General features: G+C 41.3%; 1 protein-coding gene and 1 pseudogene across 2 annotated transcripts in view; one reads left to right on the top strand and one right to left on the bottom strand.

Moving 5' to 3' along the window:
• The window catches only part of TMEM272 (transmembrane protein 272), a 53,846-nt gene that overhangs the window by 23,191 nt on the left and 12,314 nt on the right, over positions 1 to 18,341 (top strand). For both annotated transcript variants that reach the window (XM_043997287.1, XM_043997286.1), the window contains exons 3-4: positions 4,710 to 4,769; positions 11,658 to 11,740. In XM_043997287.1, coding sequence (XP_043853222.1) covers positions 4,710 to 4,769; positions 11,658 to 11,740 — 143 coding nt within the window. The remainder of the gene's footprint in view (positions 1 to 4,709; positions 4,770 to 11,657; positions 11,741 to 18,341) is intronic.
• On the bottom strand, positions 5,653 to 6,276 carry LOC122750533 (annotated as a pseudogene).

Raw genomic sequence — 18,341 nt, 5'->3', positions numbered from 1 at the left:
AAAAGAGTAGGTAAGAGAGATGGGCAAGAAAATCCTAAGGCCCTGGAATCTGTGAGTACAGTATCTATTGTGGACATCCCCAACTCAAAATGGGCAGAATTAAACTTTCCCAGGAAGTTCCCCAACTCCTCTGCTCAAAAACCACTTTTTTTCCTCTTGACGTCTCTATTTCTGATCTACCGTTCCAGTTACCTAGTCTTACAACCATAGAGTGACCTTGGGCCAATTACTAACCACTTTGGACCTCAGTTCCCTTATCTGGAAATAGCAGATCCCCCAGGTTCTTTATGAATCTGGTGTCTCAGGTCATCAGTGACCCATGACCATTGACTGACTATGAGGACTACTCAAGGAATAGAAAAGGACTCTTTGTTCTCTGGCACCTTCCTGAGCCTCAGCCTCCCATCTCCAATTGATTCCCAAGTGCTGTCTATGCTTCCTCTGTAATGCCTCTCAAATCCATCCCCTTGCTTCCAGCCCCAGTGATACCCCATTGCTTTTCATCTGGACTTTGGCTAGTAGGCATCTAACTCATCGTCTTGTTTCTAGTCTTGAATCCATCCTTTACATTCCTACTAGAAGACCTGGGTTTGAAACCAAGCCCTGCCATTTATTTGTGCAGCCCTGAGGTCTTTACTTAATCTGGCTGGGTCCCACATTCTTACTTGTATAGCTTGTACTATTTGTATTGTACATTTGGCAGCTAGGTGGCACAGTGACTAGAGCACCAGGCCTGGACTCAGGATGACTTCCGTTTAAATTCAGCCTAGGATACTTATTGGCTGTGTGATCTTGGGCAAGTCACTTAACCTGTTGCCTCAGTTTCCCCCAACTGTAAAAATCAGGATAATAATAGTACTTTCGGGGCAGCTAGGTGGCACAGTGGATAAAGTACTGGCCCTGGATTCAGGAGGACCTGAATTCAAATCCAGCCTCAGACACTTGACACTTACTAGCTGTGTGACCCTGGGAAAGTCACTTAACCCTCATTGCCCTGCCCTCCCCTCCAAAAAACAAACAAACAAAAAAATAATAGCATTTGCTTCCCGGCATGTTGAGAATGAGCATTATCTCAAATGAGATAATAATTGTTAAGTGCTTAGTACAGTGCTGGGCAATAGTAAGTGCTATATAAATGTTTTTGTTGTTGTTCAGTCATGTCTGACTCTTTGTGATGTCGTTTGGGGTTTTCTTGGCAAAGATACTAGAATAGCATGCCATTTCCTTCTCCAGCTCACTTTATAGATGAGGAACTGAGGCAAACAGGGTTAAGTGATTTACTCAGGGTCACACAGCTAGTAAGTGTCTGAGGCTGGATTTGAACTCAGGAAGAGGAGTCTTTCTGACTGCAGACCTGGCATTCTAATGAGCTTGAACCCATCATCATCATTATTGTTATTATTGTTGTTGTTGTTGTTTGAACAAGGAGGAAGTTGAACTAGATAATTTCTAAGGGTCTTTCCTACTAAATCTTATATTCTTATGACCAAGTGAATCTTCCTTAAAATGTAACTCTAATCACTTTATTCCCCTGCCTTAAAAAATCTTCCAAGGATCCCCATTCTCTAGCAAAGTCCAAACTTTCCAGCCTGTTCAGAGTGCTTTATATTTGGAAAGTAGTGATACAATAGAAAAAAAAAAGTGCTAGGTTTGGAGTCATAGGGCCTGGGTTCAAATCCTGGCTTTACTTATTACCTGTGTAACCTTTAGGAAGTCAGCTAACAAACAAACAAACAGAAAGTCATCTAACCCTCTCTGGGTCTTAGGGTCCCCAACTGTAAAATGGAGGTGGTTGTATTACATAGCTTCTGAGGTCCTTTCAGGTTTTAATTCTATGATCTTGTGACTATATCTTAACCTCTACATTTCCATCCTTATCCCACACTATTACCCTATGCTCCAGCTAAATTAGAAGACTCACCATTTTCCAGAGCAAGATTTCTATTTCCTGCTCCTGCACCTTTGCTCCTCTCACTCACACTGCCTGGAATGCCCTTCCTTTCTCTCCCTACTTCTTTCCATCAGTTGAATCTTGCATATTCTCAAGGCCTAGCTCATAAAGCACCTCTTACATGAAAGCCTGTCCAGATCAAATCTCTGAAATCTTGTAACTCTTTAAAAAATAATTATTGAACAGATCAAACATCATCATGTAATGGTATTTGAGGACATACATGTCTTGTCTCTTCTTTTTTTTCTTTAAGTGAGGGAATTGGGGTCACACAGCTAGTAAATGTTAAGTGTCTGAGGCCGGATTTGAACTCAGGTACTCCTGACTCCAGGGCGGGTGCTCTAATCGCTGTGCCACCTAGCTGCCCCTTATCTCTTCTACTAGAGAATAACCTCCTTGGAGGCAGGCCTCATGCATCCTTCATTTGTATCACTTTGTATCCTTGAGGGCAGGGGAGTGGCTTTGCCTTTCTTTGGATCTCAGCTCTCAGCACCCATCCTAGCACAGGGTAAGTATTACATAAATGCTGGTTGACTGGCCAACTGACTTCGGACTGGTGCCTTGCACATAGTAGGTACTCAAGCATATTTGAGCAGTCGCATAGCATTTTGGACTTTTTCAAAGTGGCTAAAGGGCTTAATCACACAGAAGCAAGCCAGCTCACGCTGCTTACCAAATAGCCTCTTTATGAATTGTGCGGCCAGCACCCTGGACATCTTCCTATTCATTAGCACCTCTGGTTGGATGCTGTGGCAAAGAGAAATCACACCCCCTAAGTATCAGCTTGTTCCATAGATTGTTTTATGACTGTTGGCATTTATATGCTGTTTTAACAGCCAGCAGTTATGAAGGTTTGCAAGTCCCCTTACAAATATTTCATTTGATCCTCAGAACAACCCTGGGTAATAGCAGTTATCACTGGTCCCATTTTATAGATGAGGAAACTGAGACAGGCAAAGATTATGTGACTTGTCCAGGGTCATACAGCCAGTAAATCTCTGAGGCTGTATCTCAACTCAGGTCTTTCTGACTCCAGGTCCTGTGATCTATCTACTGTGTCATCCAGCTGCCTCTATATACATCATCCTATTTGCTCCTGACCACCACCCTGTGAGGTAGATACTATAGGTATTATTACCTTCCATGCCTAGAATGCTCTCCTCCTAACCCTCTGTCTCTCAGAATTTTCAATTTTCTTTAATATTTCAGCTCAACCACCCTTCCTCTAGTATGTCCTTTTCAGATTTTCTACCTCCCACCCCTTCCACACACACCGCCCCCCCAACCATCCCCTCTAAGGCTACAATTTTTGTCTACTTTGTATTTTGTTGTGTGTATAAAACTATGTAATGTTTCCTCCATTAGACTATAAGCTTCCTAACTGTGAATGACTTGACTATTCTCAACAGTACAATGATCCAAGACAATTCCAAAGGACTATTGATGAAACATACCATCCACCTCCAAACAAAGAACTGATATTAATGGAACACACTGAAGCAGGCTATTTTTCACTCTTTCATTTTTTTCTTTTAATCAAGTTTTCTTGTATAAAATGACAAATATGGTAACATTTTTTAAAAAAGAATGTAAGCTTCTTGAGGGCAGGGTCTGTTTTTTGCTTTGCTTTATTTATTCATTCATTTGTTTGTGTATTATCCCCAGCACTTAGAACAATACCTGGCACATAGTAAGTACTTAACAAATGCTTGTTGATTGACTGCTTGATTCCCATTTTTTATAGACGAGGAAACTGAAACTTCAGACAAGTGAAATGACTTACCATTGGTTGTATAGCTAGTGAGTGTCCCACAGCTAGGAAGTGCCTGAGGTTCACCAACACTTTCCACCATATTGAAACAATCTCACAGTTATTAGGCTGTTGATTTGAGCTGGCTCATATATCCCTAGGTCACAGGGCGAGGGGAAAGGAATAAGTATTTACATTGCACCTACTTCGTGCCAGGTACCATGCTGAACATTTAAAAAAATTTTTTTAACATTTTTATTTAAATTTTTGAGTTCCAAATTCTATCCCTCCCTCCCTCCTCCCTCTCCTGCCCCATCCCTGAGATAGTAAGCAATCAGATGTAGATTATACATGTGCAATCATGTAAAACATTTCCATATCAGTCTTTTTGTACAAGAAGAGTTGCATAAATTTTTTAAATGACCGAACTAAAGTGAAAAATAGCATGCTTCAGTCTGTATTCAATTAATAGCAGTTCTTTCTCTGGAGGCTGATAGTATGCTTCATCATTAGTCCTTTGGGATTATTTTGGATCATTGTATTGCTGAGAAGAGCTAAATCTATCACACAATGTTGCTGTTACTGTGCTCCATGTCCCACTGCTTATATTCACTTCACTGTGCATCAGTTCATGTAAGTCTTTCCAGGTTTTTCTGAAATCATCCCGCATGCCATTTCTTATATGGGCTAAACAATTCTACAAATGTGATCCTCACAACAACCCTGTGAGGTAGGTGCCATTATTATCCCCATTTTACAGATGAAGCTAAGGCAAACAGAAGTTAAGTGACTTGCCCAGGATGGTATAGTTGATACCTATCTGAGGCAGGATTTGAACTCAGATCTTCTTGACTTCAAGTCCAGAGCTCTATCCACAGTGCCTCCTAGCTGTCATCATCATGAAGGGAAAGGAAACCAAATTTTCATGTAATACATTGAATGATCAGCAATTTTAAACAGAGATTGTGTGACTATCTCAGTAACCTATCATGCTTTCTCTCCCAACAGCCTGCTTCATTTTTACCCTCCTGGCTTTTCTAGCATTGCCCTTGTCCATGGCTTTCACAGGTAAGCTTGTTAACTGAATTTCTGGGCCAACGCCTAGAGGTGGCATGTTTGTCTAGCAGCCTGAGGCATCTTCTCATCCTCCAAACTTTAAAATGAGGACCCTAATGTAGTTGAGGGGAGTTGACTTCAGAGGGTTCTTTCCAAGCCCTATGTTTCTATGTAGAAACTTTTTTTTTTTTTTGGTGAGGCAGTCAGGGTTAAGTGACTTGCCCAGGGTCACACAGCTAAGTAAGTGTTAAGTGTCTGAGGCTGGATTTGAACTCAGGTCCTCCTGAATCTAGGGCCAGTACTCTATCCACTTTGCTAGCTAGCTGCCCCTCTATGTAGAAACTTGATCTGTATAGAGAAAAAAAAGTTAGTCCAATACATAAGTACTCAGTACATATTTTTAAATAAGTGAATAAGCTGATCCAGAAATTATTTACTTAACAAATTCATTTGTCTAGAACAGGAGTTCTCAGTCATATCCCTGGTAGGTATGAGCAGTTTATTAGAGAAATCAGGGAATACACACACACACATATGTATACATATACATACATATATACATATATACGTATACATATATATATATATATATATGCATTCCCCCCCTTTTTTTTTAGTGAGGCAATTGGGGTTAAGTGACTTGCCCAGGGTCACACAGCTAGTAAGTGTTAAGTGTCTGAGGCCGGATTTGAACTCAGGTACTCCTGACTCCAGGGCTGGTGCTCTATCCACTGTGCCACCTAGCTCTCCCCATATATATATATATATTTATTTATATATATTTAAAGACTTTCAAGCAAAAAACATATATATGTTTATATATATATATTTATTTATTTATTTATTTTTTTTTTGCTTGAAAGTCTTTATTGTAAGACAAGGGTGGGCCGAGCCCTCACTGTTTACCATTGTCATTGATGGGGAGATCATCGTGTTGGGGTGAGGCTAGGAAGGCCTTGAGCTTGGGCAGGGAAGAGAGCCAAGCTACATAGGCAGACAGTAAGGGGAAGGCATCCAGGCAGCTGGGGCCAGTATCTGATGAATCAACAGCAGGTCCGGCAGGTTGTAATCCACAAAAGAGATCTGGTCCCCCATAGGAAACGTCTTGCCTCCCTGGTTCTGGCTGAGCAGGGTCTCAAAAGGCTTCAGCTGGATCCTTCACGTACTGCTCCTTGCCCTCCTCGGAATTCTGGTGGATGGGCGAGCATACTTGAGCCGGAGGTCCTCCACCCCCTTGTTGGCCACGTCTAAGAGGGCAGCTTCTTTAGAGTCCTTCCTGTAGAGCCCATGTTTGCATCCCCAGATATCTCAGGATGGCATTGCTCTGGTACAAGGTGAGGTCTCCATCCGTGAACTTGGGGAGCTGGCCGTAGAGACAGCTGGCCTTGAGGTCCCCCTTCATTCACAAGTCTTTGGTCACTATGTCCTCCTTCCAGGCCTGGCCCCGGTCAGCCAGGAGCATTCGCATGCCCTCGCATCACCCTCAAACAGGGAAGTAGGTGATGGTGTAGGGAGGCATTAGGAGAGAAAGGAAGAGAGTGAGGTCAGGAAGGCCCACACCCCTGCAGCCCCAACCCCCAATCCCCTCACCCGGAGCTCCCCGCTCCCCAAAGCAGGGAATATTTTTAAGAATGGATTTCCAAGGGGCAGGTAGGTGGTGCAGTAGATAGAGCACGGGCCCTGGAGTCAGGAGGACCTGAGTTTAAATCCGGCCTCAGACACTTAACACTTACTAGCTGTGTGACCCTAGGCAAGTCACTTAATCCCAATTGCCTAGCCAAAACAAAAAAAAGCAAAACAAAAAGAATGGATTTCCATATCCCATTCTTACCAAATGTTCTCACAAGTCTTTAATTCCATTTATAATGCCTTAATTAATCTCTTTTTAAAATTTCTTATTTGCATGTACATGGTAAACTTTAGATTTTATTTCCTTTCACATTGAATACAGAGAATAGGAAGGTTTACTAAAAGAAAAGGGGTGCAGGGCCTGAAAAATGTTAGGAATACCTGATCTGGAACATATTTGAAACCAATAAGGAAAGGCAGCTAGGTGGCACAGTGGATAGAGCCCCGGCCTTGGAGTCAGGAGGACCTGAGTTCAATTCTGGCCTCAGACACTTAATACTAGCTGTGTGACCCTGGGCAAGTCACTGAACCCCAATTGCCTCACAAAACAAAAGAAACCAACAAGGAAATAAGCCTCCTCCCTGCCAAAGTAAAGACAAATGGAAAAAGTAAATAAAATAGATGTCACAAAAGTTTGTGCACACATGCACTGAAATGTTATTCACAGGGAAAACTCAGGTTTTCTCTCAGAAGCTATGTACTATTATTTTACATACCAGTTTAACAACAAGCTTGGTCATCTCATTTTCTAACCCACAGCAGATTAAAAGGAACATGTAATAGCATATAGGGTCTCCCGTTTTTCCTTTGCAGAGGTGGTGGGTCCACAGGGGTGAATATTCCTTACAAGGTCAGATATTTTTTGGTGATTGTTGATTGGTTTTCCTGAGGTGTTTTCCCCCCCTCTTTCTCTTTTTTTCTCCTCTTTTTCTTTCTTTCTTTTAAAAAATTTATAAGGGGTGACTGGAGATGAGGAGGGAAGTTACAGGGAGAAATCTAGGCAACATAAAAACAAAAGAACAATAAAAATCTATTTTAAAAAGTGTATTTGAAGAGAAACCACTAGAGGCAGGCATTCTGACAGACAAAAAGATGGATAGATGACTGGCGATGGGGGGAGGAGATAGAAGAAAATTAAGAAGCAGACACAAACTTACAACAACAGGCCTCATAAGTCTGGGGCTATTTAGTTTAGGGGCAAATAGGCTTTGCCTCAGCAGCTTCCGAAATTGTTGCTTCCTTACAACACAGCATGATAATTGATGGTTCTAATCATGGTGCTGCATCATCTTCATCAATTCTGATACTGAAGCATTAGAACACTTGGTGGCCAGAAATGCATGATGCATTTTAGAAAGGTTTTCATCCCGAATGAAATAATGACAAGGACAACAACAATTATAATGATGATGGTGATAACTTTGGTTCCTGAAAAGGGCAAATCCTCAGCTATGGAAAAAATTCAGCTGCATGGACCAAATCATTACCCCCAGTTTTGCCAGGTAAATGAGACTTGCAGACACATACAATTTATTAGAATCCTTTTAAACTCTCCAGAACTATTTGAATTTACAATGAACAGCGACTGCCTTTCTTCATTAGAAATGAACAGGCATGGGACAGCTAGGTGGTGCAGTGGATAAAGCACCGGCCCTGGATTCAGGAGGACCTGAGTTCAAATCTGGCCTCAGCCACTTGACACTTACTAGCTGTGTGACCCTGGGCAAGTCACTTAACCCTCATTGCCCTGCAAAAAAAAAAAAAGAAAAGAAAAGAAAAAGAAATGAACAGGCATCAAAGACATCACTCTGTGGCAATCTCACAGCTGGGTTTTGAGTTTGAAAAAGGATATTCATACATACAGTGAATTTGACATAAACAACCGAAGGTAATGTTTATGTCAGTATCATGGATCTTTAAAGTACTTGAATTTAGACTTTTGTTTAAAAAAAAGTTAAACTGTATATCAGTATCATTTTCCTTAATAGCTTCTTGCAGGGGAATCCATTATAGATTTCCAGAAATTAACGTAATCAGATACCTTGAAGACCACATATGTTTGATTTCTTCCAGAGAGTCTTTGCCTTTAGACCTGAGTTATGAATCCCTGCACACATCACACCTAGATATCATTGTGAATGTTAACAGAACACAGTCTTATCACTGCATAACGGTTTGCTGTGTCTCCTTAGCCACCAAGGCATAAATGAGAAATGACATTTTATTGCAACGCTGAAACATTAATTACCTGAGCTGGAGACTTTGATCCTTTAGCAATTCTCCTTTCTGGGTCCTGTCGGCATAGCTTTACAGTCGGGCCTTATAAGCAGCGTTGTAGATAAAAACCTGACCTCAAAGCCAGGTGGTGCCTGACCTGGGTCTGACGCTACCTGCCTGTGCGGCCCTGGATGAACCACCTTACTAGACAGGTGTCACAGACCATTAGTGAAAGAGAAGGTGCCAACCTGCATTGGTAAAAGGAGTTTGCTCATCCTAATGTTCCCTATCCCAGTGGTGGGGCCACTAAACCATGATCCCTATGGGCCTCACAGTGACCAAAAAAATATTAACTATGTTTTATTGAATTTGTATTTATTTTGTTAACTATTTCCTAATTACATTTAAATCTGGTTTGGGTTGTACTGAGTGTGTTGTGGGTCACCTGTATGACACCTCTGCCTTATAACAATGATATCACAGGTCTGGTGAGACAAGACAAGAGACCCTTAGGAAAGGGGTGAAAGCCTTGGACACACTTGGATTTATGGTCAGAATGAATTTGAATCATGGGGTGAAGAATCTAGACCTGGAAGGAAATTTGGAGGCCATCTATAGATGAGGAAACTGAGGTCCCAGAAAGACAAATAATTTGCCCAGGGTCACACAGATCATAAGCACCAGAGGCATGATTTGAACCCGGGCCCTCAGATTCTAGAGTCAGGGCTCTTTTCATTGTACTGTGAGAGCTCCGGTTCACCAGTATCCTACCCTGGGTGTCTCTTAGTGGTCTTAGATGGTCATAGTTGAAATGCTGGCACCATTATCAAGGCAGATGGCATGTTGTCAACTCAAAGGGAACTGGCTGTTCATCATCCGTACTCCCTTCTATTCCCTCAGTGGTGGTGTGGCTGGAAGCAAAAATCAATCAATAATCAATCATTTGTGGGGGCAGCTAGGTGGTGCAGTGGATAAAGCACTGGCCCTGGAGTCAGGAGGACCCGAGTTCAAAGCCAGCTTCAAACACTTGACACTTACTAGCTGTGTGATCCTGGGCAAGTCACTTAACCCTCATTGTCCTGCAAAAAAACAAACAAAAAAGTCATTAAATAATCAATCATTTGTGAAACAATATGAACCAGACACTGTTGCTGTGCTTAGCCCTGGGGACACACGGAAAGAAAGAGCAAAAGCTCCTTGTCCTCTGGGAGCTTACATGCTGATAATTGACTTTTCCCAACACAATGGCCATGATTTCACACTCTATGTGTATTCAGGATAAATTATATGTAAGACCAGATTTTATCAATCAAATTCCACTTTAAGGAAACTGTTGTGGTTCCTTCATTCTCAAAGAGGACCAGTGGCAAGCTATATAGGACAACTGGAAATGGTCCTGGATGTTTAAGGTAATCAGGGTTAAGTGACTTGCCCAGGGTCATGCAGCTAGTAAGTGTCTAAGGTGAGATTTGAATTCAGATCTTCCCAACTTCAGGGCCAGTGCTCTATCCACTGTGCCACCTAGCTGCCCCTTATAGGAAACTCTATGAATACCTGAAGGATCTATGATTTTGTCAGTGTTAGGAGCTCTTGGGGATTAAATCTCCACCCATGTACATTCTAATCCTGCTAGGATTTAGTAGATGAAGGGAAGTTGCCTAAAGCAGATAGAGTATAGGAGACTCCTTCAGGGTCACTTAAGCATCAGAGGTAGGATTTGAACTGTCTTCTTGACTCCAAGCCCATTATCACTCTATCTACTACTCAAGGTTACCTCTAGCTTTTAGTGTTATGGGATGTTAAGAGGAACCAAACTTGTAATTTCACTGGTGTAGGGATATTCTGATGAGGGATTCCTTCTACCAGTACTGGTCTGCACCTCCTTTATGACTCGGCACCGAGAACTAAAGTAATTTGTAGGGGTCCCAAGGTGGGACTTGTACCAAGGGCTTCTGGTCTCAGGGTTAGTTCTCATTACATCATACTGTGCTACTTCTGTATCTTTCAGCTTAACTTGGACTATTTAAAAAAATAGTACAGTGAATCCTTTCATAAAGTGAATAATTCTTTTTTTTAAACTTACTTAATATTTTATTTCCCCAATTACATGTAAAACCAATTTAACATTCTTTTTTTAAAATGAGTTCCAAATTTTTTCTCTCTCCTCTTCCCTCCCCATTGAAAAGGCAAGCATATGTATACATATGTAGTCATGCAAAACACATTTCCATGTAACTCATGCTGTGAAAGAAAACAGTCAATTTTTTCAAAACCCAAAAGCAAAGAAAAAGTATCTTCCATCTACATTCAGACTCCACCAGTTCGTAAAGTGAATAATTCTAACAACGCCCTCCATATGTTAGATTTGCTTGAATCAGCTCTGCATCATTTGCAACTAACAGCCAGGTAAAACATTCTGCAGGATTGATTAAGCTGTTCTGTCCAAATGAACTCTCTCCTCAATCTGTGGAAGGTTCACACTCTGGCAGCAGAACTTTGCTTGGTACTGGTGACTTGTTGTAGAGTTGTAGAGTGACTAGTTGAAGAAGCAAAGAATTTCACATTCAATCAAGCAACGAGCATTTATTAAGCACCTGCTGTAATATGTGCTAGTCATTGTGCTAGGTGCTAGAAATTCAAAGACAAGAATGAAACTTGCCTGCCCTTTGGAGGGAGAGATAATACATATACAGAGAGAGAGAGAGAGAGAGAGAGAGAGAGAGAGATGTCCAAACATATATATGTGTGTGTGTGTGTGTGTGTGTGTGTGTGTGTGTGTGTGTGTGTGTGTGTAACAATGCCCAAAATATACAAGGCAATTTTTTTGTGTGTCAGAAAGGCACTACCAGCAGCATCTTTCCCCCCTTCCCTTTCTATTCCATTTACTTTATACGTTCACAGTATAAAGTAGATGATTTGTATGACGAAAAATGTGACCCTTGCCTGGCACCTGACTGGTATATACATCCCTAATTCATTCTTATAATAAGGCTTCCTGCTTTGTGATTCTACTTACTATCCTTGCACATTTTCAACATCTTTTCCCCTGTCTAGGAATGAAGTTTTTGGAGGACTGCCCCATTGAGCCACTCATTCCTTTATACTTGCTAGTGGGCGGGATCATCGGCAGCCTAAAGGTAATGTCTATTTTTGCATGTTAACTTTTGCCTTGCAAAAAACCTGAGCTGAGGAGACCCCCTAAAATCTCTTTTAAAGTGTCTTCTGCTCACAGAGATGTGTGAATAGCTTTTTTTTTTAAAAATACTGGAAAGCCTTTGGTTAGCAGAGAAATGCTGTTAAAACAGCAGTTGCAATCACAAGATAATGAACCCTCCCCACTGTGGTCTGAATACCAGGCTGGAGTGGAGATATTGAATTTCCAGGCAGGAGCGGGGAATCTGCTATCAGAGCTTGGTTAAACTGATTCCCCTGCTTGCTTTTACCCTACACAGCAGATGCTGTCACCTGCTTGGTCTGATGGCTGTTGGAGACACTAAGAGCTGATTAGGCCTTGAGAGGATGGATGGCAGCCAATAGAGGCATATATCATTCACATACATCTAGAGCTGATCCTTCTCAGCTCCCCCCCCCCAATTCCCCCTTTTCTTAAGGGAAAATAATCTTCGCTTTTGTGGATGAGAGATTTTACAATTTGCTCTGGCTGGGCCTACTCCATATCACGGACCAGCACATCAGCTATCAGCTAAATCCTAAATTCTGCATGACTGAGGAAAACAGCAAAGTATTGGAGGATTCAGTCTTTGAGTACCAACCCCTACTTTGAGTATCCACCCTTTTATTCGATCTCAGGGTTTGGCTCTCTGGTTCCCCCTGCTGGTCATTACTGTTACCACCCCTTCAGCTTTCAGTTTTACCAGCTTCCTCTGAAATCAGCGCAGAAGCCTTCTGTTTTGGGATGGGGGGGCGGAGGGGAGGGGTTGTTATTTGTTTTGTTTTTTATTTTATTTTATTTTTTTAAGTGAGGCAGTTGGGGTTAAGTGACTTGCCCAGGGTCACACAGCTAGTGTTAAGTGTCTGAGGTCAGATTTGCACTCAGGTACTCCTGACTCCAGGGCCGGTGCTCTATCCACGGCGCCACCTAGCTGCCCCTGTTTTGTTTTTTAAAAGGATGAGGTTTTACTATTAATTATTACAGAGAAATAGAGAGAAGTTAAAAATAACAATGAGAAAAACATAAAATTGCAGGAAATTTTAGATACTTGTTCAGATGTTACAGGTATAAATATATAGGGAGGGGCAGCTAGGTAGCGCAGTGGATAAAGCCTTGGATTTGGGAGGACCTGAGTTCAAATTTGACCTCAGACACTTGACACTTACTAGCTGTGTGACCCTGGGCAAGTCACTTAACCCTCATTGTCCCACCCCCCCAATTAAAAAAATATATATATATATGTACATACACATATACATATACATACACATACATACATATATAGATAGATATAAAATCTATGGAAGGAGACCTTGATTGTGTGAGCTGAAATACAGGAATAGAAATCTAGAGTGATAGGGGAACTTGGAAATTATCTAGTTCAGAGGTTCTCACCCTTTTTTGTCTCATGGACCCCTTTGGCCATCTGATACATTGAAGGCACCCCCTACCTACTTTTTCTCCACTAAAAAACATGTCTTCTTTACTGAGAAAATGGAAGCCATTTGACTTGAACTCTCATCTCTGTCTCTTCATCTCAAAATTCTTTTTTCTTTCCTTTCCCCAAATCTATGAAAAAGAAGCAGCCCTTTTCCTTGCCAAGGGCAACCCTCCCACATGTGTGCTTGAACTCATTCCCTCCCATCTTTTCTAGCAGATTGCAACCAGTTATCCCCTCTCTCTGCCTCTCTCTGTTTCTGGTTCTTTGACTCTACCCTATGCCCATGGACCTTTTCTTTTCTTTTCTTTTCTTTTTTTTTTTTTTTTGGCAGAGCAATGAGGGTTCAGTAACTTGCCCAGGGTCACACAGCTAGTAAATGTCAAGTGTCTGAGGCCGGATTTGAACTCAGGTCCTACTGAATCCAGGGCCAGTGCTTTATCCACTGCACCACCTAGCTGCCCTGCCATGGGTTTTTTCTTTAAAATAATTTATTTAAGTGCATAAAGTAAAATACATAGGATTATGAAGGAATCCAATTATATTGAAATAGTTATCAGATTTTTTTAAAGTTAAGAAACCAATTATATTGAAATACAGTTATCAGAATATTAAGAAAAGGTTGAAAATTATATTGAAATATAATTATCAGAATGCTTTAAAAGTTAGGAAACCAATTATGCTGAAATACAGAATATATTAAAAACTCAGGAAATCAATTATAATGAAATACAGTTATCAGAATATTTTTTTAAAAGTCCATATAACCCAGATTAAAAACCCCTGATCTAGTCCAATCCCTTCATGTTACAGACAAGGACAAAGTAACTTACTGAACCCGAGTTCCTTTTTTTATTTTGTCTGGAATCAATCCTGCCTAAAGCTGAAATCCCTGTTTATTCCCCAGGGATGGGCTCCTTCTGGAATTCACCTCCCTTCACGGCAGAAAAAGAATTCTCAACTTCTGCTTATCTCTCCTCATTCCACTTACCTCTTGGTGTCCCAGGGAGTATTCCCCAAAGTGGACAATAGTTAATGATTTGAGATAAAGAAGTCCAGGAACAATTGCATCTCAATTTTTTTTAAAAAGGAGGTCTCTAGGGGCGGCTAGGTGGCACAGTGGATAAAGCACCGGCCCTGGAGTCAGGAGTACCTGAGTTCAAATCCGGCCTCAGACACTTAACACTTACTAGCTGTGTGGCCCTGGGCAAGTCACTTAACCCCAACTGTCTCACTAACAAAAAAAAAAAAAAGAAAAGGAGGTCTCTAGACCAGTGATTCCCAAAATGTGGTCTGGGGGCCTCTAGAAGTTCCTGAGATCTATTCAATGGGTTCCTATACTATATTGGACACTAAAACAGTATTATTGTAAAATAATAGTTTTAATTTCTAATATAATAAATATTGACAGATGCAACCCACATAAACAAAAGTTCTTTGGGATCCTCAATTTTTAAGACTATAAAGCGGGGGGCAGTTAGGTGGCTCAGTGGATAGAGCAATGGCCCTGGAATCAGGAGGACCTGAGTTCAAATCCGGCCTCAGACACTTGACACTTACTAGCTGTGTGACCCTGGGCAAGTCACTTGACCCCATTGCCTTACCAAAAACAAAAACAACAACAAAAAAAGACTATGAAGGGGTTCTGAGTAAAAATAAATAATTGAGAACCGCTACTCTATACCAATAGTATTCATTCTAAGCATCCATCAACTTCAGAGGTCATTTCCTTATAGTTATCTGTCCATATACACCTTTCTTGTCTTCATATCACTATCCTCACCCCCATTTCTAAGATCCTCCTAGTGTTCCTGGTCGACCCAGAGCCCTCCTATTGTCGCATCTCATCCATCTCTCTTTACCCCATCAATTCCTTATACTTAGGACCTAGTCCTTTATGTCCCAGCTCAGCCTCAACCACGGACAAGCCACTTTGACAACTCTGACCCTCAGTCTCCTCATCTAAATAGCCTTTGGAGCTGGGTTATTCCTGCCATCTGCTTCCTCCATTCTTACTCATTTGCATGTGCTGCTGAACAGATGTAGAGGAAAATTCACAATTATGATGAGTGGGTACATTCTAAATTCATATAATCCAACTCCAGCTGGGCCCTCACTGTGCCCAGGAAGTCTTTATTCCTCCTTAATTGATTCCCTATCTCCCTCCTTACAGAAGCTATTCCAAACTTTCTCTTCTCTCCTCAAGACTCCCACATGCCCCTTTCCCCTTCTTTCTCAGCTGAAAATCTTGCCTTCTTTACTGAGAAAATGGAAGCCATTTGACATGAACCCTCTCATCCCCCATCTCTTCATCTCAAAATTCCCTTTTCTCTCCTTTCCCCAAGTCTAGGACAAAGAGGTGGCCGGCCCTTCTTGCCCAGAGCAACCTTTCTATACCTCCCATCATCTCTAGCCGATTGCAAACTGTTATCCTCCCTCTGTATGTCTCTCTGTCTCTATTTCTCCAACTCTGTCTCCCTCTGTCTTTGTCTCTACCTCTCTCATTTTCTGTCTCTCTATTCATCTCTGTCTCTCTCTGTCTCTCTGTGTGTCTCTCTTTGCCTCTGTATTTCTGTCTCTCTCTATATCTTTTTCGATATCCCTTTGCATCCATCAGCTGTCAGGAATGGATAGCCTACTTCATCACAAGTCGCGTGCTCTCTCAGTAACTTCATTAATTCTCATGAGTTTATCTATCATCTATGTAGAGTACTCACAGATCTATGTTTCCAGCCTCAGTTTCTCTCATGTGCTTCGGTTCCACACTATTGCCTATTGAATATACCAAGGATACATGTTAAGCAAAACATATGAGAAACGTAATTCATTATCTCTCTTTTCAAACCCACTCTTCTGCCAGATTTCCAGATTTCTGAAAAAGACACCACTATCTTCCAGTCTTCCCATTTCTTCCCCTCAGTGTTATTATAAGATCACAGGAGGATAGATTTAGAGGTCTAAATCCACCCCCCACATTTTACAGATGTGAAAAATAAGGCACCAGAAAGGTTAGGTGACTTACCCAGGGTCACATAGCAAGTAAGTGCCTAAGGCAGGGTTTGAACTCAGGTATTTACTGATTCCAGGTCTGATACTCTATCTACCTCATTGCCTCCTAAACTATTTGTCAACTCCTCATTCTAACTCACCACACACATCTAGTTAAGTTGTCAAATTTTGCTGTTTCCAGCTCTATACTCTTTTTTCTGACCTCTTTTCTCTACTCATCTTGGTTCAGGCTCCCATGCCCTCTCATCTAGACCAAAGCTTCTTAAACTGTGGGTCGAGACCCCATATGGAGTCAAGTAACTGAATGTGGGTATCACGAAAAATTTGGCAACAGTAAAAGGTTATGTGTATCTACATATATACCTCTATATCTGGGTCACATAAAAATTTCTCAGGCGAAAAGGGTTCTTAAGTGGATAAAGTTTAAGAAGTCCCAGCTGGTCTACTACCTCAAGTCTTGTTGTTGTTGTTTGTTTGTTGTTGTCGTTGTGCAGCTGGGTGGTGAAGTGGATAGAGCACTGGGCCTGGAGTCAGGAAAATTCATCTTGCTGAGTTCAAATCTGGTCTCAGACACTTACTAGCTGTATGTATGGCCCTGGGCAAGTCACTTAACCCTGTTTGCCTCAATTTCCTTATCTGTAAAATGATCTGGAGAAAGAAATGTCTCTGCCGAGAAAACCCAAATGGGATCATAAAGAGTTGAACATGACTGAAATGACTCAAGAACAAAAACAACAAAAGTCTAACTGGTCTCATTACCTCAAATCTCTCCGTTCTTCAATTCATTCTCCACACTGCTGACAAAGTAATTTTCCTTAAATGCAGATGTAACCATGTCATTCCTCTACTCAACAAATTCTAGTGGTGCTTTATTGCCTCTAGGACCAAATATAAACTCTTCCACTTAGTTTTTTTCTTTTTATTTTTTTATATGTATTATTTTATTATTTTCTAGTTACATGTAAAGAGAGTTTTCAACATTTGTTTTTGTAAGATTTCTAGTTCCAAATTTTTTCTCCCTCCCTCCCTTCCCTTCCCCCTCCCCAAGACAGAAAGCAATCTGATATAGGTTATATATGTACAATAACATTAAACATATTTCTGCCTTAGTCATGCTGTGAAAGAAGAATCAGAGCACAAGGGAAAAACCTCAAAAAAGGAAAACAAAACAAAGTAGAAATAGTATGGTACAATCTGCATTTAGATTCCAGAGTTCTTTTTTTTCTGGATTTGGAGAGCATTTTCTATCATGAGTCCCTTGGAACTATCTTGGACCATTGTGTTGCTGAGAAGAGTCGAGTCTATCACAGTTGATCAACACACAATGTTGTTGATACTGTGTACAATGTTCTCCTGGTTCTGCTCATCTCACTCAGCATCAGTTCATGTAAGTCCTTCCAGGTTTCTCCGAAATCCACTTGCTCATCATTTCTTCACATTGATTTTTTTTTAAATAACAGTGTTATTTTTTTTATTATTTTTTTTAGTGAGGCAAATGGGGTTAAGTGACTTGCCCAGGGTCACACAACTAGTAAGTGTTAAGTGTCTGAGACCAGATTTGAACTCAGGTACTCCTGACTCCAGGGCCAGTGCTCTATCCACTGTGCCACCTAGCTGTCCCCACATTGATTTTTTTTTTTTGCGGGGCAGTGGGGGTTAAGTGACTTGCCCAGGGTCACACAGCTAGTAAGTGTTAAGTGTCTGAGGTCAGATTTGAACTCAGGTACTCCTGAATCCAGGGCCGGTGCTTTATCCACTGCGCCACCTAGCCGCCCCTCCCACATTGATTTTTTTTTTTTTTTGCGGGGCAGTGGGGGTTAAGTGACTTGCCCAAGGTCACACAGCTAGTAAGTGTCAACTGTCTGAGGCCGGATTTGAACTCAGGAACTCCTGAATCCAGGGCCGGTGCTTTATCCACTGCGCCACCTAGCCGCCCCCCACATTGATTTTTAAAAAAACTTTGTGTTCTAAATTTTCTTCCTCCCTCCCCAACCCTCCCTATGGAATCAAGTAACTCAATACAAGTCATGCATGTGCAGTCAAGCCAAGCATCTTCACATTAGTCAAGTTTGAAAGAAAATAGACAGAATAACTTTAGAAAGAGGAACTAACAAATAAA

This window comes from Dromiciops gliroides, chromosome 3 (genome assembly GCF_019393635.1).
Source record: "Dromiciops gliroides isolate mDroGli1 chromosome 3, mDroGli1.pri, whole genome shotgun sequence".
Classification (NCBI taxonomy): Eukaryota; Metazoa; Chordata; class Mammalia; order Microbiotheria; family Microbiotheriidae; genus Dromiciops; species Dromiciops gliroides.
Note: the sequence above shows the minus strand (reverse complement) of the source record. Positions and strands in the feature narration are given on the sequence as shown.